At 48.2% G+C, this 27,124-nt stretch overlaps 6 protein-coding genes across 6 annotated transcripts, besides 12 other annotated features; all 6 read right to left on the bottom strand.

The window, feature by feature from the left end:
• Positions 1-27,124: part of a sequence feature (sequence corresponds to BAC RPCI93-3I12) that runs on past both edges of the window.
• Tb927.4.4540 (hypothetical protein, conserved) lies at positions 737-1,102 on the bottom strand (the record flags this gene model as incomplete). Its single annotated transcript, XM_839510.1, has 1 exon — positions 737-1,102. One exon carries the CDS (start codon positions 1,100-1,102, stop codon positions 737-739), a length of 366 nt encoding a protein of 121 aa, XP_844603.1.
• Positions 2,355-2,427: a microsatellite.
• Positions 2,548-2,585: a microsatellite.
• Positions 2,740-2,771: a microsatellite.
• Positions 3,003-5,474, bottom strand: Tb927.4.4550 (hypothetical protein, conserved; the record flags this gene model as incomplete). Its single annotated transcript, XM_839511.1, has 1 exon — positions 3,003-5,474. One exon carries the CDS (start codon positions 5,472-5,474, stop codon positions 3,003-3,005), a length of 2,472 nt encoding a protein of 823 aa, XP_844604.1.
• Positions 5,533-5,568: a microsatellite.
• Positions 6,098-6,129: a microsatellite.
• Positions 6,511-6,566: a microsatellite.
• On the bottom strand, positions 7,806-11,048 carry Tb927.4.4560 (hypothetical protein, conserved; the record flags this gene model as incomplete). Its single annotated transcript, XM_839512.1, has 1 exon — positions 7,806-11,048. One exon carries the CDS (start codon positions 11,046-11,048, stop codon positions 7,806-7,808), a length of 3,243 nt encoding a protein of 1,080 aa, XP_844605.1.
• Tb927.4.4570 (hypothetical protein, conserved) lies at positions 12,026-14,734 on the bottom strand (the record flags this gene model as incomplete). Its single annotated transcript, XM_839513.1, has 1 exon — positions 12,026-14,734. One exon carries the CDS (start codon positions 14,732-14,734, stop codon positions 12,026-12,028), a length of 2,709 nt encoding a protein of 902 aa, XP_844606.1.
• Positions 15,372-15,394: a microsatellite.
• Tb927.4.4580 (hypothetical protein, conserved) lies at positions 17,102-20,353 on the bottom strand (the record flags this gene model as incomplete). The annotated part of the gene is made up of 1 exon (XM_839514.1): positions 17,102-20,353. One exon carries the CDS (start codon positions 20,351-20,353, stop codon positions 17,102-17,104), a length of 3,252 nt encoding a protein of 1,083 aa, XP_844607.1.
• Positions 21,730-21,755: a microsatellite.
• Positions 21,851-21,947: a sequence feature (T-rich).
• Positions 22,469-22,490: a microsatellite.
• Positions 23,513-23,539: a microsatellite.
• Tb927.4.4590 (protein kinase, putative) lies at positions 24,939-26,621 on the bottom strand (the record flags this gene model as incomplete). Its single annotated transcript, XM_839515.1, has 1 exon — positions 24,939-26,621. One exon carries the CDS (start codon positions 26,619-26,621, stop codon positions 24,939-24,941), a length of 1,683 nt encoding a protein of 560 aa, XP_844608.1.

The following is a 27,124-nucleotide window of genomic DNA, read 5'->3' on the forward strand; positions in this document are numbered from 1 at the left end:
AGCAAATGAGTGGGGCAGCAAGATCGAGCACTCTCGAAAACTTTTCCGCGCTTCCACCGGCCCCTCACGCCACCTCCGTAAACTTGCCGCAGCAGCAGGCCCCTGAGAGTGGGAGGGAAGATATTCCCCGAAAAAAAAAATTAATCCAAAAAAAGAGCCGCAGATTTTCAATGGATGAAAGTCAGTGCGAGACGGAAGTTCGCAAGGTATTTGTGTGAACAAAAGAAAGAAAAAAAATGAAGAATAATACAATGGGAAGCAAATAGAACCGAAAGGAGCAGTGCGCACAGGCGTAATATATACAAATATACATTTCTCATTCGAGTACTCTACTTATGCGCAATCTCCTGAATATTCCACTTAGATTAAACCCATCGGTGCTACTTGCTACACCCACCATCGACCTAACTTTGCTCTTTACAACACGGTTCCCCCCTTCCCCATTCCCAGTCAGTTGTCATTGTACTCTGTTTTCGCCATTTTCTGATCTGTTTCATCCCACAGCTTTCCAGTTACTCCAGCAGCCATTTCTATGTGTTCCACTTGGGTACATTCCAACGTCATCATCCATCGTTTTCCACTTCCACTTCCACCTTCGCCTCTTCCTTTCCAATGCGCCGCACAAGCTCATTTTCCCACACTTCGCATAATAATTCGAGTAAAGCAACCACCACTACGCTGTATGCAAATATAGAGATACACATATGCACAGGTGTAGCTTCACAATACACTCACGCTAGGGGTCTTCATCATCATCGAGTTTCGTTCCGACAGCAATGCGCGGTAAAGTGCGTGACGCGCCGGCTCTCACCGGTCTCTCGATATAAACGCACTGCTCCGGAGGGAACAAACTCGACCACCCGTCACGCATGCAGGCGGGGATGCTCATAACAACACGGCACTGTGGACACATGGCTAGACTGGTATTCTGTGCTAAAATAAGCACAACACGGCATTGGACGCATGTAACGCTGAATTGACGCACATGAGTAACAGACGCGCATAGCGGACAACGGACAGAAGGTGCCCCAATGGGATACGCGAGCGTCACTTGACAACCTTGGCAAATAATCTGTCCCGTGCAGCGCGTTATGGACGGCATATCCCTTCGGCCTTGTTTGTGCTATTAGTTAATTTACAAAACGCTATCCCGTCTACGCGTCCAATCGTTTCTCTTTGTATACTCGGTTATACACCACCGTTCCCGTCCCTGCTTTCCTTTCACCGTCTTTTTTTTTTGTAATTCCCCCGTTGTCCCTGTGTTCAGGAAAATATGACGCTTAAAAGTTAGGTATAGGCATGAGTGAAGAAGAAGGGTAAATAATAGGATCAAGTGGGAAACCAGGGCAACGTTCCTCAACAGATTCCCAGACATACATGCACATAAATGAATATACATTCACTTAGAGGGGTTTGCACAAAAACAAAATATATGCGCATATGGAAATGAGAGAGAAAGTAGGTTTACACCGCGCGTTAATTGCCGCAGCCTTCCACTGAAGGTGGGAAAGAGAAAAAAGAAAATCGCTAAACTGACACAGCTGTCAGAGGAGAGGGGGGAAGCCGATGCGTTGGTCCGGTAACCTCAGAAGGTGACGAACACAATATTAAATATTTGCGAAACAAAGATAAGTGGTAATACTAACGGTGGAGAGCGAAAGCGCCAACACACAAGCACCCGTTAAAGTGACGTCTGGCTGCGCTTTGCAAAAAACAATTGCACCTAAGATAAAAAGAAGCAGTCCCCTGAAGCAGAGACCGTAATTTGAATTTAGAATACGTTCCCGCATATTCATTCATGAGTGAATAGAACGCTACTTCGGAAAAAAGAAAAAACAGAATAGGTGGGGATGGTGTAACTCCTTCACATAGCAGTTCACCAAGTAGTGCATGCTGCTCCCTACCCGAAGACGGTAGTCATTCAAAATTTCAGTTTCTATTGTAGCAGTACTGAGCAAAGAAAAAAACGGGAAAAAGGGAAATTTAAACCTCCGCAACTTCCGTGGAAACGTAGGTCTGCAATATTTTCCTGAGAGCACACCTGTGCAGAGTACCGAAATAGACTTTAAACACAAAGATTTAATTAAGAAGTAGCTGGAAAAAAAAATAATAAAGGGATGACAACGTAGAACAGAGGTCAAGCACTGAACCTTGTGTGTTTGTCTGTGTGCCGAAACGCGTTCACACACAAAAAAAACGGAGAAAAACTCAATACACCAAAATTCATTATCTCCGTCGCACAAAAAAAAAAACCTCATCCAGTCGCACTGGATAAAACCAGGTGGACACACAGAAGCCTACCGGCTTTATTGGAGATTGATGCGGTTGCTGCTACTCCTCCTCTCCGGTATAAAACACACACACACACACACACACACACACACACACACACACACACACACACACACACACACACACACACACACATCCCCAAGTTTGCACGCACCACCACACTGTCATTCTTGGTTACGTCATTGCCCCCATTCTTGTTGATACAAAAGGATCTCATCTATCTGGCCGGTGTTAACATATTGTCCTCCCTTCAACATATATATATATATATATATATATATTTATTTATTTATTTTCTCGACCACTTGATGAGGGTATGTTCACTTTGCTTTGTTTACCCGATTGCTGTTCTTACCGTTCACTTCATCACGTCTGTCTGTCTCCTCCCTGCGACGGCAGCCGCAAGCACACAAGCGATAGTCTCCCAGCTCCGCACCGCTCGTGGCGATAATAATAACAATAATAATAATAATAACAATCAACGTTTCTCCGATGGCAGCGGCCGTAATAATGAGAATGATGCGAGCAAGAAAACAATAAAGAATAATTTGATCCACAGCGTGAAGCAGTCGTGCATGACTTCCGTCCGCCATCGGATGTAGCATTGCACTGAAGCTCGAACACTCAAAAAATCGCGAAGACGGCGGTAGACGTACTGTGCACCCACGTGGAAGTTATAACTGTCAATCACCCCCTTACTTACACACACCTTACTCTAATATTAAAGACGGCGCGCTGAGCATCTTCGCCATAGCGACGCGTCCCAGAGCATCTTCATCCCGGCTGTCATCATCCTCACGGTCAAAAGCCGCATCGTAATGCATGGCCGCCACGTAATACTTGTCTCGCTCTAAGTCCAGATCTTCCCCTCCATCCTCCTGAGCCTTGATATCCACCAACATTTTTTCCAGCCGGCGCTGCTGCCCAACAAAGCGGGGGGTGACACCGATGAAATACCGCATGCCATCATGTTCGACACGACGAATTATATAGCGATCCACACGGAGTGGTGCGCCCGTTGTGGGGTCACGGACCCAGTGATCGTCCTCCTCAGCGGCATCGCGAGTCTTGAGTGAGATTATTTTTATCCATGAAAGAAGAACCTCTTCCACATTGGTTGCCCGATAGGCCACACCGTCCTGTTGCTGTTGTTGCTGACGCCTCTCGCCAGGAGCAACGGAGGGACCATCGCGATCAAAAGGAAAACACACCCAAAAAGCATTCGAAGGCGCCTCGCCTGGGTCTTGTAACAGCACATTACTCGGATGATTGCTCGTATAGTTCACTGGAGGGCTTTTCTGCTCAGCAGGCGTCGCCGGCTCCAGGAGTGTGGATGTGCTGTTCAGGCTCTTCTTGGTGTGTGGAAAAGTCATTTCAAGCGACGTGCCGGAATTACTGCCGGGCGTCTTACATGGTGAACCCCTCCGCTGGCGATCGCCGATCTCCGCAGGAGTGCTGCATCGGAGAACGTCACCCTGATAGAGCCCCATACTCGGCATGTCCTCGGCCACAATGAACACATCATTGGCGAGCTCTGGCTCCGGCATTGGCATACCACCGCGTAACAAACCACGGTAATTCCACGGGCGTGGTATTGGCAAAAGACTGTTGTCAACCGTCTGCGTCAGCTGCTGCGCAAGCATAAGACACCCCCGTCGGGCGTACGCGGCACTCGCCCAAATGCACAGCCGACCATCTTCTACCCACATGCGGAAGCGGTTCCGTCGTGTTGCCAGAAGCGATGCAGCCCGAAACGCTTCACGTTGCGGGCACGAGTTGGGTGGTCCACCGCCCGCGGAGTCGGAGGCGCCATCAAGCACCCACGGCGGGACGCGCACATGTGACATACTCGTAACGGAGGGATGTGTTAGTGGCGTCGCCTGCACATTCACGCCTGACACGAGGAGTATAGGAATGGTGCCATCGGGATTGGTGTTGTGTGCAGGGCGGAGCTTCAGCGACTGCGCCTCCGACGGATCAAGGAAAAGTCGGTGCTGAGAGACGACACCGGGCACATCTTCTTCAAAAAGGTACAGTATATCTGCGTCACAACGGGAGGATGCCTCCACCGCGTCGTGAACGCTATCAGTACTTGGAGATGAGCTTGCACTACTACCACTACTGTTCGCGCTACAGAAACTGCGGCGCTTCCCACCCGCGTTCAACAAACTACGAAGTCGCACTCGCATCTCCCGCACAAACTGCAGCATCGGAATGTTTGATATGGGAGTTCGAAGAATCATGGGGATCATCGGAATGTACGGAGCCCGAATTTGAGCCTCAATGCACTGTCGAACGTACATGTGGACAGCAAGCATCACCACGTTTCCCAATATCTGATCACCGACATCCTTGTCAACGAACATTGTCGCCTTCAGCATATGCTGCTCTACTACTTCCCCGTGTACAGTGATGGATATGGTGGAGGGAAGGAGCCCAAACATACCGAGTACCTTAACCGTCGAGCCAAGAAACTCAACCCCGGCGTCCGGAGCAGACTTGTGTGCCTCCGAACGCGACACAATCGCACATGGAACTGGCCGAAGATAATAGGCACTCGGTGAAGTTACGTGCGTACCGAACTCATTACAATGCGTGTGTTGCTCCCTTCCCTTTATGTATGCCAGAGCGTCGTTGTAGCCGTTGGCAAAAGCCCCTGGACCGAATCCAAAATACTCTTCATATGAGTCACCAAATGCAGCTCCATACTCCTGCGGATGAGGCGATTTGTACTGTTGTTGCCTTTGTTGGTGGCGCTGCTGCTGCTGGATCTGCTTTTTGTACCTCTCTCGCAGCCCTTCATCTGTCTCAGACATGCAACACTCGGTCTCTCGCACGAGTCTTTGGTATAAACCTGATATGTCGTCTGTGAAAAGAGTCTCCACACGTTTATCTCTCGCGAGACTCCCTGGACTGTCTAAATCCGCGTTATTGGCGTGAACTGTCGTCTGGCAGTAGTAGTCAGATTCCCTGTCCGTATCTGCGGAGCGCACCGCCCGGTAGTAATATTTGGCTGTTCGGTGGTGTCTCGCCTGGAACAGACGCTCAAACAGAGGGCAGCTCTCACTCGGAAAAAATTCGGTTGTGAGGGGAACTAATATGACTTCACTCCGCCTATTGCGCCCATGGCGATGGCTGTACAACCCACGCCGTTGTGTCTCCCTGCTCGGAAGTGCTCCCATATTCACTTCAAACAGCCCACGTGATGATATGAGCCCAACAATTTATCCCCGTTCCTTCCTCTCTCTCTCTCTCTCTCTCTCTCTCTCTCTCTCTTTACGTCTCGCCTCGATCGCGTACTCTCTCGTTGCCCAATTAAAACTCAAAAACCAAATCAATGACGATGATAATAGTGATAGCTGCGCCGATGCGCAATTTCACTTCGTTTTCCCTCTCCCCACCCCTCCTCCTGCTCTCTGTTATTCTTTTCAAAAAAAAATCGGAGGACAACTCTTCGTCTCCCTTTTCCACGTTTTGAGTGTCTCAAGCGGCACAAGAGTCGAACAGTCACGTTACCTCAACGTAAAGAGTAAAAAGATAACCAGGAAGAAAAGTCAAAAATAAATAAAAAGCTAAACGAACTTCAAAAGGTGGGACCAGCAGAAGCGAAACTTAAAAATGCTGACTGCCCTTGGCCCCGTTTGCCCTTTATATGGAGGTTGATTTGAAGCCCTTAATCGTGAAATTTTAATTAGTTCTCTCGCACTCGCGCTCTCCTTTCCTCAATTTGAAGCTGGAGAAACCCCTTTCGCCACGTTCGACTGCCTAACCGGAAGCAGTTGTTAAGATGTCGGGATGAAACAGTTATATATATATATATATATATATATATATATAGTTACCCTGTGGTGACAAGGGAACAACCAGCAGCGCAAACGCGGAAGGAGACGCTGAACTCTCCCTCTCCCTTATATTGCAAGTTCCTCCGTCAGTCCTGGTACTTGAAATTGTAGAAACAGATGCAATAACAAAAAATGTTGTTTATACCGTTACTTACTTTTTCTTTTTATTGCTTTGGCCCAAATTAGACCTCTTAAGCTTAGATGCTTCTTGTCCTCTACCCCCCTCCTCACCTTCCTCCCCCGCTGCCAGAAAAGCAAAAATATGTCTCGCTTGTCCCCCTCAAATCCGGCTGTTCAAAGAAAGGTAACAACAAAACGTATTAAGATACAAATTATGGGCGTATGCTACGTGGGAACACGTCACTCCCCGAACTCTACACACAAACAAACAAACAAACAAACACACACACACACACACACACACACACACACTCTTTCTCTCTCTTTCTGCCTGTTTCTTTGAGTGGGTGAATGAGTGGCAAAGGGAATGCTTGGTTGGCTGGTTGTGGGGCCTGACCCAACCCCACTCCGATGATAACTTGTCTGTTTGCTCGTTTTCCTTGCTTATCCACTCTCGGTTGTGGTTTTGTGTTATTATTTTTCCTTTAATCGTTTCTTGTAGATTACGTCCAGTTCCTTCCCCGTGCACGCTAGTCTTCAGAAACTTTTTGTTCTGTTTTCAATTACTTTTGTTTGGTCCAGTGCCGCAGGACTTTGCCTGCTCCTCGTTCTATTGAGCGCAACGACCTCTTTCAGTTCAGAGGAGGTCTATTGTGGATAGGAGTGTGAAAAAAAAAAAGAGAGCAGAAATAGGGAAACGAGAAAGTCTTTCGGCAAAGGTATCAAATATAGCAACATGTTCAGACACACAGCGTCGAAGGTAAAGAAGGGCGTGCAGCAGCGGGTGATGACTAACCAGTCATCAAAACAAACAGAAGCAAACGCGCTCCGAGGGACTTTAACCTCACTCTTACCCCATCGACAGTCCCGTTTCCCCCCCCCCCCTCGCAAAGTTAATTGCGTTCGGTTCGCTTGCCACACGCGCGATTTTACAGTTCATATTAACGGTAACGAAAGCGACACTTGGGATGACATCAACCACTATCTTTGTTTGCACCAGTGGTGATTTCACTGACGTAACCACACGATTAAATTCGACAGTCCCGCAGAGTCATTTTCTTTTGTCTCATTTCCACTCATGCATCCTTCATAAGCACTGCTTCATGACCTTCATCCGCTAATGTCACCGCACAAAGAGCAGATGCATCTTGTTAAATGATCAGCGAACCGAACACAGCGGGCTGGGCCCGAGCATCAGAGTGGTAATACACCCGATAGGGTCAAACAATAGCGTAAACAGGGGAAGTTGTTGATGACATTAGCAGCATGCTATATCATTACCCTCATGAGAAATAAAAGAATTGGACACACTTCACCGGTTTGCCATAGCCCTGAACGCGCACATAAATTCACAAATAAATATGCAGTGTACAAATAGAGGGTGAAGGATAACACAGCAGTGAGGGAGCAAGAAACTGACTGAGAAACTCAAAACACGGTGTCGCGTGCACTCACCTTCTCAACAGCTCCTAACCCATGCACTACTACAAAATGACAGAAGGACCCTCCACCCTTTGGTTTCTCCACTGCAAAGTTACTTTGTTTGTCCAATCAGTTATTGCACTTATCCAGCTCCTCCCGCAGACATGGTGGGCACCACTGCAATTGCTGCAGGTCCTGACGCAAAGCTTGACACTCGAAGGCAGTTAGCGGTCGTTGGCGCAAATATAGCCTGGCAATCCCCTCGACCAGGTTCTGCAAAATTCCTTTTTTAATTGCATTGCTACCGTGCGCAGGCCCACCTGGGCCGTAAAACTCTACCGAATGAAGTACCTCTGTAAAGTTTCCCAGGTCCCACTGCGCCGTAGCTGATACCTGTGTATTGTCACAAAGAAGGCTCCCCGACGCCGCCCACTGGTTTAATAATTTGTTATCGTAGCCATGGGCACTGGAAACAGCGGGGTTGCTACGAGCCGCAGTGGAGTTACTACCCGAATGGTGAGGAATAGGAGCTTCGGTTACTTCAAAATCACTCGATGATGTGAGGCAGTAAGTGCTCCCCTCGAGTAGAGTATTTGAAAGGAGTCGAGCAATGGAGACAGCAGCGGTCGGCTCACAGGCTGTGCACGTTATTGCAAGTGCTACAAACAGGCAGTATTCCATCGAGACCTCCTCATGCAGTGGAATGGTCGAGGCGAGCGCTTTGAGTACGTCTGACGCCGAGGTCGCAATGAGTCGGCCCGCCCGCGGTAGCACACCTGTACAGAGTTCATGCAGCAACCGTTTAACTTCTTCATCGGTGCGTACGTCGGCTTCCTCCCACTTATCAAATGAGTGACATGATGAAATCGCCCACCTTAGTGTGTGGCACAGAATGAGGTCCCACTGCAAAACATCCTTCATGCGCTGGTGCATACCGAGCGTTCGGTGTACCCACCCACACCATACGCCTTTTTCTCTCAGATCCTCATCGTAGAGGGGAAAGAGGAACCAGGGCCATCTGGTCTGTGCGACTGCTCTGCGCAGACTCTCCGCTAAGGTCACAGTTGGCTCGACAAATGGATCAATAACAGCAGCCTCGTCAGCGATGGTGACATCTTGGAGTCCAAGAATTGCATCTATTAATCCTGGGGCAACATCCTGACCGTGCTTGGTGAGGAAAATACTATGCAGGAGGAAGGTCTCAGCAATGTGCAGTTTCTGTGTACAGGCTCGGCTACTACTGTTCTGGGCGCAACTGTCACGTTGCTGTTGTTGACTTACCGTGGAGCCGCCACCAACAGCAGAGGTGCCGTGCACGCCTCGTCGCATAAGTTGGACAACTTCAACCATTGTACACAACTCGTCTGGGAGCAAGCGCCCCATCACGTCCTTCAGGCCCAGGCACTTCTCCTCGAAACTAGTAGCTAGAGCTGTTGCGTAACCCACGGGCACCTCCCACTCGGTCATGTGCACGAGACCAGTAAAGGCGGCGGCAAGTCGGACGCGAGCGTGCGTTAGTGATGCCCAACATGCCCCAACAAGCTCAATTTTGTTAAGGCATATCTTACCATCCTCGCCACCACCGACGGTGGTCTTCACGTTTCTGGTGTTCAGCAAGTCTAACGGAAGCGGTGTGTGCCTCTTGCTGCTTAAACGGAGAAAGGCATGTTGAAGACCCTTCGACGTCAGGACGTTTGCCGCCATGAACTCTTTGAGACGAGATTGCGTCTCATGTTCCGTTCCAAGAAGGAAAAGCAGGTCATCCGACCCCGCATACAACGTAAAATACGTTGCGAGGTAGTGCATGGACGACAGCGCGGCCAGTAGGGACACAAGATGGCCCGTTTCCTCACCATTTGCAGCACCAGTCTCGGCTACTGTGATGTGCGCTTGAATGGTGCGCACTGCGGCACGCGCCAATTCGGCCGCAAAAACCTCCATCGTGGGGAAGACACGCCCCACCCCATCCCCTTCGGAGCTCGACGCGAGAAGCAGCCACATTTCTGCCGGTATTCCTGAGCCCAGAACCGTGGCAGAAAGCAGACCCTCAGCCGTGTCGTTGAACAGTCCCACAAATCCCTGCCGCACAGCGGCCCTAACCACGAGAAACGCAGCAAGGCATCCCACAACATCGTGCGGCGATCGGGCCTGCTCCACAGGTATACTGCAAACAAACCTGATGAAGAGCATCAGCGTCTCGTGCAGTGCCGGCAGCAGTGTAGCGCAGGTCTGTTGTAACCGCAAAACATGCCGAAGAACAAGCAACTCCTCCACCACGCCTGAAACCGTTTCGCTTCCCAAGAGCACAGACCTTAGTCGCTCCCTCACAAAACGAACAAAACGTGGATCACTCGCCACACGAATAGCCACATTGGGAAGAAGCAGCACCCCACTGCCTAAGAGCAGACGAGAAGCCAGTGTACAAGGTATCAAATTTAGTGAGTCTAGCACCGCCTTCGTCATTCCTAATCTTTCCAGGGCGTTACCCTTGTCTTCCCCGCTTCGCATACATTCCGAAAGCTCTGCAAAAGTCATGTCATTACACTCGTTTGTTGAGATTTCTGCTAAGTCTGTCGGTGGGCAGCCGATTTCTCCTATGGCCTCCTCCACCTCCATCGTTGGATCGAAAAGAAGCAGCACAAGGCACTCGGCAGCGACCCGGCAGGGCAAAGCGTGGCCAGCAGAAGCAAGCTCATTGATTATCAGGTGGAGTAATTGTGCACATTCTGTGCCTGTGGTAAAAAGTTCTCGAAGTGGCCTGTCCACTAAAAGGCGGGCACGAAGAGCCTCCATTGCGCACTCACGGTGCTTCCGAACTGTACTGCGAAGGAACTGCAGAAGCAATTCCACGTATAGCTCCCCACTTGGCACTTCGGGATGGCTCACACACGTCCCAGCAGGGGCCGCATTGCACGTATTAAGTGGCACGGTATAATACCCGCATTCAAGATTCTCAAAATCCTTTGGATCCCATTGGCGTTGACGTGACATGCAATCAATGGCACCAAAACCTCTATCTGCGGAAATGGAAGCCGCTTCGATGTTACCGCTTAACCCGGGTTGCACGTGGGCGGTAAACCCACTAGTAGTAATAGAGGAAAACGTTGCCGATTTGGTAGTTTTCATAGGCATCCGGCCGTCGTTGGGATCACCCTCACACTGCATTTCCGTGGCGTTATTTCCATAAAATCGATTGGGGTCAATGTGCGGGAATGCCCTCCCAACAACAGCTTGAATGGGACGCAGAATCGAACGCCCCTTTTCAATATTCCCGTTGCCTGATGAGGAGTTTTTAGAAGTTCCCCCTTCAACAATACCCGTCCGCTCAACTACATCTCCGTATAGGACGATACCGCTTGGCTCCTCAACCATCACACTTATGCCCTAATCGTTAATACTCGTGTAATACAGCTCCAAGCGCCCGTGTCGCACACCCGACCGCGTGCAGATACGTATCAAGAGGGAGCAACAAAAGCGGATAAAACAACAACAATAACAATTATTATTATTATTATCGTTGTTTGCATCCGTGTAGTGAAACAAAGGAACAAAGAGGGAGAAGGTGAATTTGTTGAAGGATCACCTGGAATAAAATGCGTAGAGAGAAACACCGAGGTGGAAGGAGGGTACTCCGTTTCCTCAACGCACTGCTGCAACTCAAAATCATTTAAGTAATATAGTGCGGCAAGTTGAGAATATCACAGTTAAACCACGTAAAAAAAAAAACAACAACAGAATTGGGCGATCAAAACAAAAATGAAATCACACGTGTGCAACTGAGCAGTACAATTTCAAAATGACAACATTTAAACCTCTTATACCTGTGGAGGGAGGTTATGTTACAACGAAACAAAAAATGGTAAAAGAGTAAGGGGAAGGGCAGTCCCAAGTAACGTGTTCGTTCACCTCTGCCCTATTGTGTCATTCCGGTTCCTTGCACGTCGTCTCGTTTTCCACAAGGCTCCGCATGGTGCTGTGACATCCCTTCACAAACAAAAGAGAAAAAAAAACACAACAATTTCGGAGAGAGTATTTACGTCGTTCGGTATCGAACACCTCTCCGGTATCTGAGGGGCTCACACACAAAAATAAACTTTTACATACAACTGCTTTTTTATGCAACAACGGATAGTGATTGCAGCAATATTTGAAAGCAAAACAAAAACAAAGAATGAAGCAGCCACCACAAGGACACGGTGGTTTGTTTCCCTCCTCACACGGTAACTCAGTAAAGGAGAAAATCGGGAATCCATAAGCACGCAAGCAGATTAATAGCATCTCCTTTTATTATTTGCTCATCCAACAACCGCAAATCTTTTCCCCTTTACCAATTCATTTTATCCAACTCATTAGGACTTCCTCCAGTCCCAAATAAAGGCTGTTTCATCTATGAACCGCTTAGCAAACGTCCTAGGCCCTGTTGCAGCATTGTTAGGCACCTGTCGTGTCTCGTTTACTTCCGCCTCCGGCCCCACCTTCACAAATGTCGATGGTCGCCGTGCCGGCTGCGCTGACAAGCCCGCCGACGGTGGGAACGCTGTTTGAGAGGTTATAGATGTAGTAGCGACGGCAGACCGATCCGGCAGTGGTTGAAATTGCGGTGCTGTGTGAAAGAGGACCCCCATCAATTGAGCTGCGGCTTGCACTGCCCCATAGCGTACGCGGGTGGGCAAATACGACATGTAGCTCCTTTCACTGCCCTCACCGCAGCCAGCGAAAAAGGAAAAGAGTGCTGATATGGTGGATACTGACTCTTTGTTGGTGCTATTTTCTACCTTTACCTTTTCCGCCACGGGTTTTTGCTCCTTTTCCTTCTCTCCAGTAGCGGGATGCGCAGGGACAGTTGATGCAGCAGGACTTACTGCCCCAGCTGCAGGTGCGGCCAAATTCTGTGCCAACTTCTTTTTGTTGGGATTCGCAAAATCTGGCACCGTTCCGTGGTAATACACCTTGCCATTCAGCTCAAAACGATAGATGTAGAAGTTGCCTTCACGAACGTGGACCCGTTTTTTCTTCCTCTCCACAGTCCCATCGCAGACCTTTCGCCGCATAGTTGCATCGGCATCCACACCCTCTTCCCCCGCCGTCTCAGCGTGATCCTGGGCTTCGACCTCCTTCTCGTCTTCCTCTTCCACTTCAGTCGTTACCCATCCAATGTCATCGGGTGGAGCTGTGCGCGCCGCCTTGCAAAACGGCCGCATTGCCGCAAGGACAACAGCATCAAGTGGAATATTCCGGTCGGCCACCCACGAACGGCTCGTCCGGTCATATCTCAGCACGTCACCCTCGTCAAAGCCATCGATTACTGCCGCGCCCATGACATACACATTAACTGGGTCCACTGATACATCGTCACCTTCACATAGTTGAGTGGGTGGCTGGTTCTTACGATCGACAAGGCCACAGAAACGCCAGTAATTTCGATCGTCGGGTAGCGGTTCAGCTCGACTTGATGTAACGTCTGGCCGCTCGGCCATGCTCAAACAAAGCCGCTCCGCTAATTCCTTCCCAATACGGCCGTGGAACATGCTATCATCTGTTAACCACATCTCAAGATTTTCGTGTGATACCCCCATATTCGCAGACTCCGGGGGCGCGCCCGCCTTCAATCCGGATGTGGACGCGGATGAAAAGTTCAACGAGTCTGTTCGTGAGTGAGGTGCGCTATTCTGGCGGGACAGAAGTCCAAATTGCTCCCATCGGCAACGCATTTCATACACAAATGAAATAATGGGCACATTTGTCATCAGTGACGAGAAACTAAACGTTTCCAGTGGCGGAAGGTGACATTTTTCAACCTCTGATGACGCCAAAGCGTTTTTGCCACGCCGTTTCAACACTCCTGCCTCCACAAGTTGATTGTAATAAGTGCTTGCAGCTACAAATGTCACACGACCGAGGTTTTGTTCCCCCGCTGATTTTGTTAGGAAAACAATGGCTGCCAGCGGTGCGGCCACAGGAGGTGGCAGTGAGAAAAAGCGATTGAAGTTCTCCTCCGGCGCTACACTACGATGACGCATAGCCCGGCCCCTTTCCCGTGGCAAAGCTTCTGGCTGCAATGCGGTCCACTGCCTTGCGTACGGATCATAAGTTGGTGTCGTGCAGAGAGACGATACTCTTGACGAGGTGCCGTTACGTGACACGGGTGTCCGTTGGTTTGGCTGCATATATACTGTGGGAAACGAGGTGGGGTTATCATGAAATGTTAGACCGCTGATCATCGAACAGTGTTGCAGTGACGACACCGAAAGGTATTGATTGTCCAGTGAGGAAGAGCAACTAGTTGCTCCACGCACCCCGGCTAATGAATGAGGTCCTCTGGGTAAACCTGTCAGAGCGCTGCCGCTACCGCTTCTCGCGATTCCGGGACATACTGGAGTGTGAGGCGCTGACGTTAGCGACTGCATGCCCTCGACTTCCATGGGCACAAAGCCAAAGCAACCAACAATGTTGACAATTGATCCGCCAACACGCACACCGTTTGCCATCAACGTTTGGAGGTGTGGTGCCCTACCGCCCCCCGTCGTTGCTTGATTCTGTTGCAACTGCCCTAATTTCTCGGGGTCGTAGCGAAATGCTACTGCGCACATGATCGGAAGAACTCTCTTCTCTTTCACGTCTGCTGTTTTGTCTCTCTCACCAGAGAGTGATGAGGGCCCGCCTGAACGTTCGTCCCGTAAAGACCGCTCGTGCGCCAGTCGCATTTCCTCATCCGTGTCGAACAGCATCTCCTCCGTCCGCTCCACCACTCCAGAATATAGTACTTCTCGCGATGGGTACGAGGTTTTTCCATCGCTGCTACTTGCGTTTGGAATGCGGCTCAAATCCCCTGGGTTCCCTGGGTGGCGGAAGTAATAGTTTACACCCGCATCACATCGTGTTTTGTGGAACTGCACGAACAGTGGGCAGTCGGCAGAGGGAAAAAACTCTTTGGTGAGCGGAACTAGCACTATGTCCAACTTCTTGTGACCCCCGGAGCTGTTGCCATTACCACTTGTAGGGGGTGGCACAATGTACAGCCCGCGTTTTAATGTTTCTCGACTGGGTGCAACACCCATTATACAGACACAATTTTGTATCCGAAGTTATCTGTTTTTCTTTACCTCTGCTTGAAATATCGTCTTCTTTTTCTGACTATTTATGAATATATTTACAAACGGTTCCCTTTGGCTCGTGTCCTTTTTTCTCCCCGTTTACTTTTAACTAACTTCTCTATTTACGCTTACTAAACAGTTGCAACTAACGGACCACCACGCGATGGTATAAGCGTTTGGTGAGGTTCGTATGCCTACAATGCTGCAACGTGAGACTCTTGTTCCCTAACAGAAATGTTTGTTTTTTTCGTATCGCTTATACTTTCCCAACCCCTTTTCCTACTCTTCTTCACGCCTTTACTTTACTGGTGTTTGCAAAATGCCCCTACTACTCGGTAATATCTTATTATTTTCTTTTTTTTTTGTTTGTGCGTGTGTGTCCTTTCCTCTTGAAGGTTATAATAAGCACCCTCTTCCTCTCTTCCCCCCCTTTCCTACTTTTTGAAAGTAAAAAATATTAATAACGAATTCACCCCCTCGCTTTTGGTTTTTCCCTTCTCCCTCCCCTTCTGCTTTCTTCCCCCCCCTTTAGCTACTTTTCACCAAACAGTTGGGTGCCACCAAAAGATTTCTTTTGTAACTTTATTTTCACAAGGGAGCGAAAACAAAAACAAAAACAAAAACTTCCTCCAATCGTTCTACTTGTTTCGCTTCCGTTGATTACGAAAGGAGTACACAGCTGCAGATAAAAGTGATGAATATAGAAATAATAGTAATAGTAATAGTTCCTGTTATTTGATGACGAACCTTCCCTTCTTTCTTGCAGTGCCAGTAATGATTTGTGACTATGTTGAGATGATGACAGAAGTAATGTGCACGTCTCACAGTGTTTCGTTGTGTGTCTTCCTGCTGTTTTTCCCCTTCTCCTACTTTGTTTTGTTTTGTTTAAATGATTCCCTCTTGAGGTCTAATATAACTCAACTACTTTCTTGTGCCGTTTCCTCGAGGTTCCGCTCTAACAGCGGAAAACGCTTCGAAAAGTTCTCCCTTTTATTTTTAATTTAACAAAAAGAAAAAAGATGAAAAAGAAACAAAGGGAAGACTGCGTACGCGTTTCCCTAAATGAGTTGCGATGCTAAGCTAAAGAATTGGATAGCAAGTGATAAAATGAAAGGGAAGAAAGGGGTAATATGAAGAAGTAAAATAAAATGAAGGAAAGCCAGGTGAGGGATTAGAATGCGAGGCGATCAAAGGAAACACGAAAAACAGTCACATAGAGAAGTGAAATGAAGCAAAAAGATACTGAAAAGGGCGATGCCCAAATCACCAAAAAAGAAAACGAAGGAAAACAAACAAAAGGCGTCGAAGTGAGGAAGCATACAAAACGTAGAAAAGATATTAGCAATAATTGAAAAAGAAGAAAGGAGAGTTAGAGCAACAACAAAATGAAATCTTTCAGTACATTACCTACAAAGAAAATCGGAAAATAAAAAAGAGACTAATAAGGGGAGTGGACAAACGAACAACAGCAAAAAGAAGCAAACATAACGTGTCCACCGGCAAGTAGCCCTTATTAAAGCGTACATCAGTGTGAGTTGAAAAACGACATACAACAGCAAATATGCCCGTACCGCACATGTCATCCGTACGACCGGGAGGTAGTTAAAACAATAAATCCCAACATTTCATTTTCTTCTTTGCTAGCGGGGGTAGGGAAGGTGTTAAATCTGAAGGAAAAAAGCATGAAACATGAGAAAACAGTTAAAAAGGGGTTATTGCTTTTTTTTTTTTCGGCTGCGTATGGGTTCAATGTACTTCATTTCTCGCTTTGCAAAGCTCAATAAAACATTACGGTTATCGAACACAAACGCGGTCCCGAAACCCCTCCACTCCAACGCCCCTTTCAGATGCCACAAAATGTGTGTTTCTGTGGGGAAATTAAATTTTAAAAACATTTAACAACAAATTTAAGGAGACACTTAAAAATAGGAAAAGAAAGAACTGGAAGAAGATTCCTTTGCTGAGCATTCACATAACATCCATTTTATCTCCCTCCCCCCTCATTGTTTTCGGATCCTTATGTTTGTCAACCGTTCGGGTGACTATGCACTCTCTTCACGTGTTTTTTTTAAAAAAATTAAGAGCTGGGGATGCTCCCTAACATTCTGTTATAGTATAAATTCTGTATGGCTACTGCTGCACGTAGTTGTGCATCGTGAGAGTTCCTATGTCGTATTTCCCATCCGCATCAAGCGACAAATACTCGCTTTCATTCTGCTTTCATCCCGACAATGTTACTGTGTATTTACTTTTCTCTTTCCTGAGCCTCAATCTATTTACATTCGCGTCGGGTTTCCGGTGTCATTATTTCTTCAGAACACTTCACTGTTGTCAGTGCTGTAAACCGTGCCGCACCCAAACATTAAGGGACGGAGTCATCACCCCTGACCGATCCGAGTAAACGTCTTTACCGCTTTCCAAGTTCGTGGGAACACTGTGGACACGGTTACGCACACATGCCGTGGTATCGTCGGAGTCGCTGATACCCCCAAAGGAACTGCGGAACCCAGGTAAATAATGGACTTTCTCGCGGGCACCGGAACGGGGGTTCGTGGGATTTAACCATTTATCCGCACTTTGGGGAAAGGGGCTGCACTGATTGCCCACAATTGACGAGCCTCGCGTTGTACTCGACCGCTCACCCGATGCAGCGTAAGACCAGGGAACCCCAGTATCATCCCAATGGGGAGTGCTGAAGGAAGGTATGGAAACACGATGGCTGTCCCTATTACTGCTTCCACGGCGCGAATCCTTGGGATCGTCGCAGAATACAAACTCACATGGGTCCACCGTGGGGCTGCGACTGCTCGTGAAGGGAGCGGGGGGGTGCCTCACCCTGTGGTTCAAAACGGAAGCAGGAGGGCGGTTGGTACCGACAACAGGTTGGTTGAAGCACGGAAAGTCGTGCTGGGGCTCGTGGGTCAAAACGAGTGGCTCTGCATAATGTGCGGGTGCGGGGCTTCCGTATGTGCGAAGCCGTTGCTGAGGCAATACGTAGCCAAACCCTACCGAGGGAAAGTTTGGAGTGGGCATCGGGGGTACCGCACCTTCTTTACAAACTCCATAGTTGACCAATGGGAAGGGGGTGCCCTGTTCTGCGGTTTTCACTGGTCCCATTACAGTGGTCATCGGTGCCAGAAACCCTGTCGTTGTTGCTTTTGCAGTTACCGTTCTTTTGGCTTTGGATTGTTGCGGCACCATCGGAGGACCGAGGTGACGCGTGGGGGCGGGTGTGGTCAACTTCGTAGAACTTTCAACACCCTTTGTGAGAACACGCTGTCGTCGGGCTACCTTCCTGCGCGACCGCTTTTTCCGTGGTGGGCGGAGGAAGTACGGTGTGACTGCTACAACCCTCACCGCCCCCGTAACGAGTGAGAGACGCCACAGGCAAAGTGTACCCTCACCAACAAGTTGGGCCACGGCGTCAGCCAACTCTGGCGACCCTTCCGCGTTACCCTCAGTGATATCAGGGGGTAACAACAGGGGTGTTGGTCGTGATTGCTCACTTCCGGAATCACGGTAACGTATCCAGTTCTCCGCGTCGACATGTGCTTCCCGCGCCAGCTTGCAGCTATTGTGCAACTCGGAGAGCAGAAGCTCTTCCAGCGGGAACTTGAGACGCTCAATAACCCATGACTGGGATTCGCTTGATTGGCATGGGTCTACCATAAGGTGGATTAACTCCCCAATTGACACCTGTTCATCATCATCATCTTTGTTGCCGCCGCTTCCTTTTCGTCCACTCTCGACTGACGAACAACATGTTCTCCCGATAACTACCGATCTCCCGTTAGCCTTCCATGACGAAAGGGCGACGGTGGCGGTCCTCTGTGCCTCCTTTGAGTGGCCAACCACCCAGTACAAATGTAACTGCTGGTCCTTGGTGCTGTCTTCGCTGTCAGCAAAGTCGACCAAGTCAATACCACCCTCGGGCCACGCCTCCACAACTACGGCGCCACCTGGCCTGTCATTCAGCTTTCGATGTGGCTTCAGTGCGGCTGCAGCGGCAGCAACAGCGGTACTGTTCCCGTTCTGACTGCTTTCGGTGCCCCTTGAGGGAATACTCGCTAAAATACTCACAGGCGCTTCATTAAGCGTGTTGTGCGTGCGAGCATCAATGGCCGGAGGCAGTGACCCCACTGTTTCGGTCACACTGACGGTGGTGCGAGTTCGAGCAGTCGACGCATCACGGTCGCTAATTTCTTGCATTTCAAAGTACTTCGGCCGTACAATGTCGGTGATGCAGTCTGGGCAATCCATACGTCTTGCGATGCATCCAACAGCGCGTGTTGCAGCATCTTGTGAAATACGTGTGAACAGCACATCATTGTCCAACCACATGTGAAGATCATCCCCCATCCCGAAATTTGTTTTTGGGCCAAAAACCGTGGCACATTCTTCTGGGGTTTCATTATCTTCTCTTGGAGCATTCAGCGGTTCCTCGGTCCCCACCTTGTTAAGCCAAGACACGTGGTCGCTTCGGTTGCCGCACTTACTACAAAAGGAGCCGTTAGGATCGGTTGCCTTGTCGGCTTCTGCAACAGCAAACAGTCTCGAGAGGGTCGCTCGCAGGACTCGCTGAAAGCACAGCATTGGAACATTAGCCCGTCTGCTGGCAATGACAACGGATCCTACAGGAGGGAGCAGCAGATCACGGTTACTGTCAATGTCCGGGGAGTCAGTAAGCCCACCATCCCTCATTTTATCCCGTCGTTGCTTTGCCAATCGTGCTTCATCTTTAACACTCATCACCCCAGCCAGAGCTTCACGCCACTGTGCGACGTATGTGTAAATAGCCGATATGAATGCGTGTACGAAGTTGTGATCCCCAACTGATTTGTTGAGGAACACCTGCAGCTGAAACGGACCTTCACCCAAGTTATCATCACAGCTACGTGGGAGGATACCGTTCACATCGCCAACGAAACCGACAACCCGTAGCCGCAAACCGCAAACGACGACGCTCTCTTCCAGAACACTTTTGCCCTCAGCCGCGCCACCCACGCCATCATCTTCACCTTCCCCTTCAGCAGCGTCCTTCATAAATTCGGCGTCGTCATCACAACCATGCATGTACAATCCGCCCTTCTCCGGAGGCCGTCCGACGTTATCGGACCCGGGCAATGAACCAGCGGGGCCACAAACAAATGCTATGGCGCATGGCACGGGACGAAGTGCCTCCGGGTCTTGCGCATTCAAGTCGAACATTTGCTTATCCGTATCAAATATCAATGACTTCCGCGCTCGTGTTACGTATGCGTCATAAAACTCCTCAGGGGTACAGTTGAGTGGCACAAATTCTTCAGCGTGCCACACACTGTTTCCATCGCCGCTGGTGGTGGCGGAAGCACTCCGTACCTTATCGCCGGACGGCTGAACCCGCGTGAAGGACTCATCAAATGTGTGATAATAATGAACAAACGGATCCTTGCGGGCTTCGAATAGCTGGCGCAGAGGCAAGCAGTCGGGCGAAGGAAAAAACTCCTTGGTAAGGGGAATCAATACCATTTTGTGCTTTTGCCCATAATCTGGCAGCCGGCACAGCCCCCGTGACAAGGACTCCCGACTGGGAACCGCTCCCATTTTATATAAAAATGTTTAAATGCAATATTCCAAATGACAAAGAAAGATATTACAACGAACTCACCGAGGTATTGTTTTACTTTCCCTCCACACCCCTACTGAAGGAAAAGAAAAAGAAATCTTCCCTTCTCTTTTCACCGCTTGTTTACGATGGATTTACAATAATTTTTCGTTTTTTCTTTCTCTTTCTTTATCGTTGATTATGTCGTTTGGTCCCCTTATATACAGATCTGTAGATATATGAGACAGCGTGTGTTTGCTTCTCCCACTTGGGTTTTGCTTGTTTTCCTTTTTTTTTCCTTTACTTTCCAATTTATACCCCCTTTTCAATTTTTTAGTCTAATTTCCCCCCCCTCCCCGGTATCCCCTTACGCACACTTCGTGCGATTGCGAAATGCAGGTCCGACCAAACGAAAAAGATATCCCTTCAATATCCTCACAACTGTAAACCAAACTTCACCTTAAGCCCGGCCAACAGATACCAAAATCAGTCCGTTTGTTTCCTTGCCTTTTCCCCTTGATTTTTCCCCCTTAACAATTTCTCCGATTATTTCAATTTTTTTTGTCTCGTTCACCCACTGCGACCTGGAAATGAAAGGTTACAGTGCAGGTGGAAGCAATGATAACAAGATTTGTGAGGATAAACACAAGATGTCGTTGCAATGTGCGTTTTTTAAAATTATTTCTGCCGTTGTTTTTAATTATTGATCTCCCCTATTTTTTAATTTGTAATACTTTTGTTTAAAAGGTAAAAACAAAACAAATATCCCAGTTCTTGACAGCACAACAATTTTAATCCCGAAAACCTTACGTTCCCACGGGAGTCCTTCCCTTCCTACTGCTCACTTATTTTGCTCTGTTTCCCTTTTCCTTTTCTTTTTTTCCCCCCTCTCCCTCACTATTGGATTTACCTCCCTCTCTGTGTCCTCTCTATTTTCCTCCTTTTTCAAATATTTTCCCTACTTTTCAGCACTTTCTTTACGACCTGTGGTATGTACAAATACAGGGATGTATTTATGTATATGTATATAAATATACTAATTAAGAATGCCTGCTATTCTTCCTCTTTTTTTCGGTTTTTACACCACTCCAACAATATTTAGCTTCAGTAGTAACAGCGACAATGTGATCAACACCTACGTATAAATGTGTCCCCGTTTGCGTACTTGCGTGTTTGTTTGAGTGCGTTTAATGACAAGAAAGCGGTTATGGGGGAAGTAAAACGAAGGAGCGAGTGAAGTGCACAACCGAATAAAACACAAAAAAAGAACAACTAAAAAAGGTATTAACGGTTGTCGTCGTTTGTTGTTGTCGTTTTTTTTGGTATAAACTTGACAGAGCGGTTGTATTGACCAAATATGGTATAAAATAGAGGGATATATATATATATATATATATATATGTTGCAAGGAACTCAGTGACGGTGTGCCCGTGGATGCACGTGTCAGTATTGCTCTCCCTTTGTTTTCTGAAGGGGGATAACTCCTCTTCGCTTACTCTCTCTCTTTCTCGCTTTTTTTTATATATTTGTTTACTTATTTTTTTCAGGTTTTTTTTTCGTATTTACTTCACTCTCTTTTTTTTTCCTTTTATTGTATATCAAACAGCACAGTCTGGGGTAATATAATATATAAGGTGATTTCCACGGAATATAGACAAGAAGTATAATACAAGAAAAAGCGAAAGTGAGACAAAGGCAGGTGAAAGGGAACGAAAGAAGAAAAAAATGAGCCCCAATAAAAGGTGCCTAAAAAGTAAGAGGGGAAGAAGGCAAGTGAGCCAGTTATTAAATTCTGTTTAAGGAAAGGATAAGCTAGAAAGAAAAAAGAAACAACAAAACAGCGGATGAATTAATCAGGTACCAGCAGTAAAAGACAGGAGTGCGAGGCCTAGGCTGCCGACCCGGTCACAGGATTGCCTGTTAAACTGTACTCGTTATTACTGAATGACGGGGAAAGATTACGAGCAACAAAAAAAAACACAATAAAAGAAGGTTAAACAAACTTGGGCTTCAGCTCGAGTGTCTTCGTTTCCTCCCACAAGTGGGTTTACGTTCCCTTTTTGTTTTCTTCTTTCTCTTTCTGAACTTGTTATTCTGCGAAGAAGGGGAGGAAGAAGAAAAGAAAAGAAAAGAAAAATTAAAATGAAAGCTGAACCTTCACGTATATAAGGGAACATGTATTCACATGGCAGTCGGGGAATGCCCGAAAAAGGAAAAAAAAATGCAACGGAAGAAATTCCACAAGCAAACGCAAAAACGATGAAGGCGGGAGACTCACGTTCCCCAACATATATATGTTCATTTATTTATATGTTTTACTTAGCAGCCAGCATACCGGCACATATACACATGTGGGCTCACTTCCACCGTCATTCCCTCACCTCCTTCCTTCACTGATGTTGCCACTACACGAGACAAGTTGAGTACACATCCGTATGCCTCTGCTACTCACACGAAATGCAATGCAAATACAAATACAGCGTAGAAAAGGGAACCCATCCGTAATCACAAACTCCCGGCGAATCGGCCAATGAGACGAACATAAAAGACATAAGAAAAGCATCGCTTCACCGTGGCGTCCCGCTGTCCCCATTATTTTTCCCCACCCATCCACTATGGTACATATAGGCTAAACTTTTTTTTTTGTTGCACCTTCATTCTCTAGTTGAGACAACCCCACACATTCCCAAAACTTTCCACCCGTCACGACGCAACGCGACTCAACAACGTTCATTAAAGCGCAACCGATCCGCATACGTATTGCCGCACTGGAGTAACAGTAATAACCCTAATGACAATAGGGACAACAAAAGTAGGAGGGAGAACGTCATAGTTTGAGGAGTTGTGTTCAAAGAAGTGGTGAGCAAGCGCCTAAAAAAATATGTATGTATATATATATGGAGACAGGTATATTTTTTGCTGGCTACACATTCAGATTGAAGGATAAACTAGTCCTTCCACGCAATTTAAAAGAAGTTATCAAACAACACGCCACAGCGGGCAACAAAGGTGGCCAACAAAGCAAAATAAAATGAAGGAAGGAGTAAAACATGCACGTTGGTGCCTGTATTGACCACTGGGTGAGCATACCGCACTTAAGAAATGAGAAGAGGCGGAAACAACACAGAAGCTATGAAGTGACCGCATTCAACAAAGAAACACACACACACACACACACACACGCAGTTGCCCATGAAAGTGGATCCGTGCTTTGGACATAAATTACATAGGCATATATACGAAGAGAGCGAGGGAGAAAAGGTATTGAGAAGATAGAAATCAAAACTTACAGAGGAGGTAAAAAGATATTTTTATGTTCATTGTGGCGCTTTGTTGAACAGGATGGTAAACCCAAATACTTACGCTCACGAGCTAGGGTACATATTAACGCTTGTCTATGCTGGTGCTATCGGTGTCTGACTTCACAGTGAAAACAGCAAGGGGTAGCAACGACCACACAAATCAAGAAGGAAGAAAAAAGTCATCTGTTTTTGCACATGGATACCCCGCTACAACTGCAACCATTCGCTTTGTTGTGTTTGCCAGAAAATATCGTGAGGGGGAAAGCGACAGAACCGTATGCTCGTAAGAAGGAGTTGTAAGAAAGTTTCCTTTTTTTTTTTCTGGTCACCTTGAGCACTGAACGACACCTTCCCTATACTCCCTACACCTTGAAACACCCAAAGCGCTTACTCCAACTTTCGCATGTTCAATGCATCGAAAGAAGATTTAGATGTGAATGCAGCCCCACCTGTATTCGTAGACATCTCATTTTTGTTCGGCACGTGCCAATTTGCATAATCGTATCGGGGATGACAAAACAGCACTTTGTTCTCTAGGGCTCAGCGTGTTATGGATGACAAGTTCCCAACAACACAATGCCACGGGTTAAGGGCTTCTGCCCCCTCCCTCCCCCCCCCGCCCAACTTGGGGATGGTATGCGTGCGTTGGGGAGGAGTTAGCGGTGAGAATGATAGTCACGAGAAGGATGAGCGGTAACGCAAACAAGAAGAGGCGGGGAGCAAGTGGCAACCATAGAGTTGGATGATAGGATCTTCACCACCAACTAACTGTTCCCCACCCAACCGCCGCTAGTTTGTCTGACGCGTACGCCTTCAATACACTCACCCCTTTTCACCCCAAACTCCACTGCTATTCAAAAGGGGGTGAGTATCGCAAGGACACGCAGGAGTGGCACCAACCCAAATTCGCTCAACGCATTGTACCTTCTCCCAGCCCCTCGCTGCCGCCGTAATCCTGAACTTTGGGAACATAATTTTCTCAGTAACAGTCGGAGAACGGGACGGCGAGCAAAACTGTTCGCTGCACTCACCCACACTGTGACGTTTTCTACGCACGGACAAGCAGCTTTTCTTTTCGTCGAATTGAAAACTTGCAGAAGTACCGGGGCAGCAACGCTGACTATGACGACGACCAATTCGATCATGGCGTACTCACCGCCGGAAGGCTCTGCGGTGAAGCTGAGGAGAAACACCTGGCCTGCACCCCTGACGTGGATGCGGCTGACCCAGCGACAGCCCTCATACACCAGCGACTTGCGCAACGGGTACACAGCCAAAATCTTCAAGGCCCCGGCTTCGACAAACAATTATACTGGGCCCAGTCGACGTTGGCAAAAAAATCGTGCTTCTTTAAGGATTCAAAACCCCCTGTTTCGTCAGAACCCAGACGATCGCATGGTTCACACCTAAGAAGAAGTTGCACAAGATTCTGAGCATCTGTTGGGAAGGTTTCGGGGAAGGCGATGCTGCCATTCTGATACTCCTTTATCGCCGACATCATGAGCACATGAGTTTTCCCCTGGATCGGTGTTTGACCTGCGAAGAGTTCGAACACAACGCAGCCGAGGGACCATAAGTCGCTCGTCGATGTCGCTTTTCCTGTCTTCACCACCTCTGGAGCCATGTAGGCGACGGTGCCCCCGAATGTGTTCGCTGCGGGGTCATCAATTTTGCAAGCCGAACCAAAATCAGCCAGCTTTACGTGGTGGTCTTTAGTAAGCAAAATATTACACGGTTTAATATCACGGTGTGCGACGCCATGTTGTCGTAGGTACTCTAACGCCAGAACAATTTCAGCTATCATGCGAGGGACAGTAAGTTGTAGATCCTCCGCCGATGCTTCTTTGGCATACTCCTGAAGTGTACCCCCTTCAGCAACTTCCATAACAAGATAGAGTTCCGTCTCATCCTCCGCTACTCCATGCACAAAAACTAGAGAAGGGTGTTGAAGGGTACAACTGAGATGGACCTCCGAGTGGAAGGCAACTACAAACTGCTGACGCTTTGACAAACGACCTTTGTCTACTCGTTTCACCGCCACCACTGTTGACAACTCTTTTTGGGTTGATGGTTCTGTTGTGGCTTCCAAATCCCCCAACCGAGAAGTGTCAGTCCTACTAGAGACAAATTGGTCGCGACATGGCTGTGGGGAGTCGGCTACAGTAGTCGATATACAGGAATGACTTGACGATTGGGTGCTCACGCAAGATGTTGACGCCAAAAAGGCATCCTCTAAGTCACACATGCCCCCGTCCGAGTCACGGTTTAGTGTACTTCGGCCGCACTTAACACCATCCCCAGCAGCGGTGCCCTCAGCCATATCAGAGAAAGAGCAGCCATTCTCTGTGTTGGCGCTACCATGCTTGCTACGACAGTCCCCAGCGGCTACATCAGCAACAGCAGAGATCGAATCACTACGAGCAGCAGCGCTCCCAAAGTTTCGTGGCGGCTCTGTGGGGCTTATGCTAATATCGTCCGCAGGGCCCCCTGTTGCAGCTCCGGAGCTGCGACACGGGGGCGCGACTCGGGGAAGTCCTAATACCGGATCTACGTGGCATTCCACTGCGCTAACATTACGTGCCAACTCTCCATACACTACTTCCCCAAACGAACCATGGCCCAATACCCTATCCAGGAGCCGGAGCCACCCTCTAGGTAGAATCTTGTCCGCTGGTGCATTCAACACAGTTTGCAGCATCTCAGGCAAGTTAAGGAAGTGTGCATTCAACGTGGATGTGCCCCGCGTAGAGCACGTGGGGGATGCTGCAGATTGCGCCGACACTTCGTAAAATACACTAACCGACCGGCGGTGACCCATGGCGCGACGTGCAGCAGGTCTTAGACGCTGCGCAGGCATACCGGCAGTTACGGTTGGGGACCCCTCCACATTTGTGGTTGGTGTGCTGACGGCGTCCCCTAATACCTGCTTGACCGGAAGCTCCTGCTGGGGTTCAGACGGCACCATTTCGTTCCACAGTAATCACACACAAAAGTTCGTTTGCAGACCAAGCTTCAAAGGCGATACAATGCAGAATGAGAGCAATCTGCTAAGTTCTGCCCAGTACTAACTTATCCTAATGTTGGTTTACGTGACTTTGCGTCTCCACAAACCAACAACTTCTGTCGTGTGCCGGGCAGGTAAGTGCCCCGTCAAGCGTAATTTTGGGTGCTCACGTTGCACCCGCAAACGTGCTCAACTGCTTTGTCAGCTGTCGAATAAGTTGTTGGGTTGGCTCTTTGTGTTAAAATTTTTTAAAAAAAGGGAGAGCAAACGGTGAAGGGTTGAGCTTTGAACCTAGAAGCAGAAGAAAATTAAAAGGAAACAGAAGCTATTACAAACGGTGGGGGAACCCCAAAATTCTGTGGGCAACAGCTGAAAACCCCTCACCACTCACCAACTTCGTGTGAGAGAAAAAATGAATTATTTGCAAGATCTGCGGTGAGTCCAGCCGCATATACTTCGTTGAA

The sequence above is a fragment of the Trypanosoma brucei genome, chromosome 4 (assembly GCF_000002445.2).
Source record: "Trypanosoma brucei brucei TREU927 chromosome 4, complete sequence".
Lineage (NCBI taxonomy): Eukaryota > Euglenozoa > Kinetoplastea > Trypanosomatida > Trypanosomatidae > Trypanosoma > Trypanosoma brucei.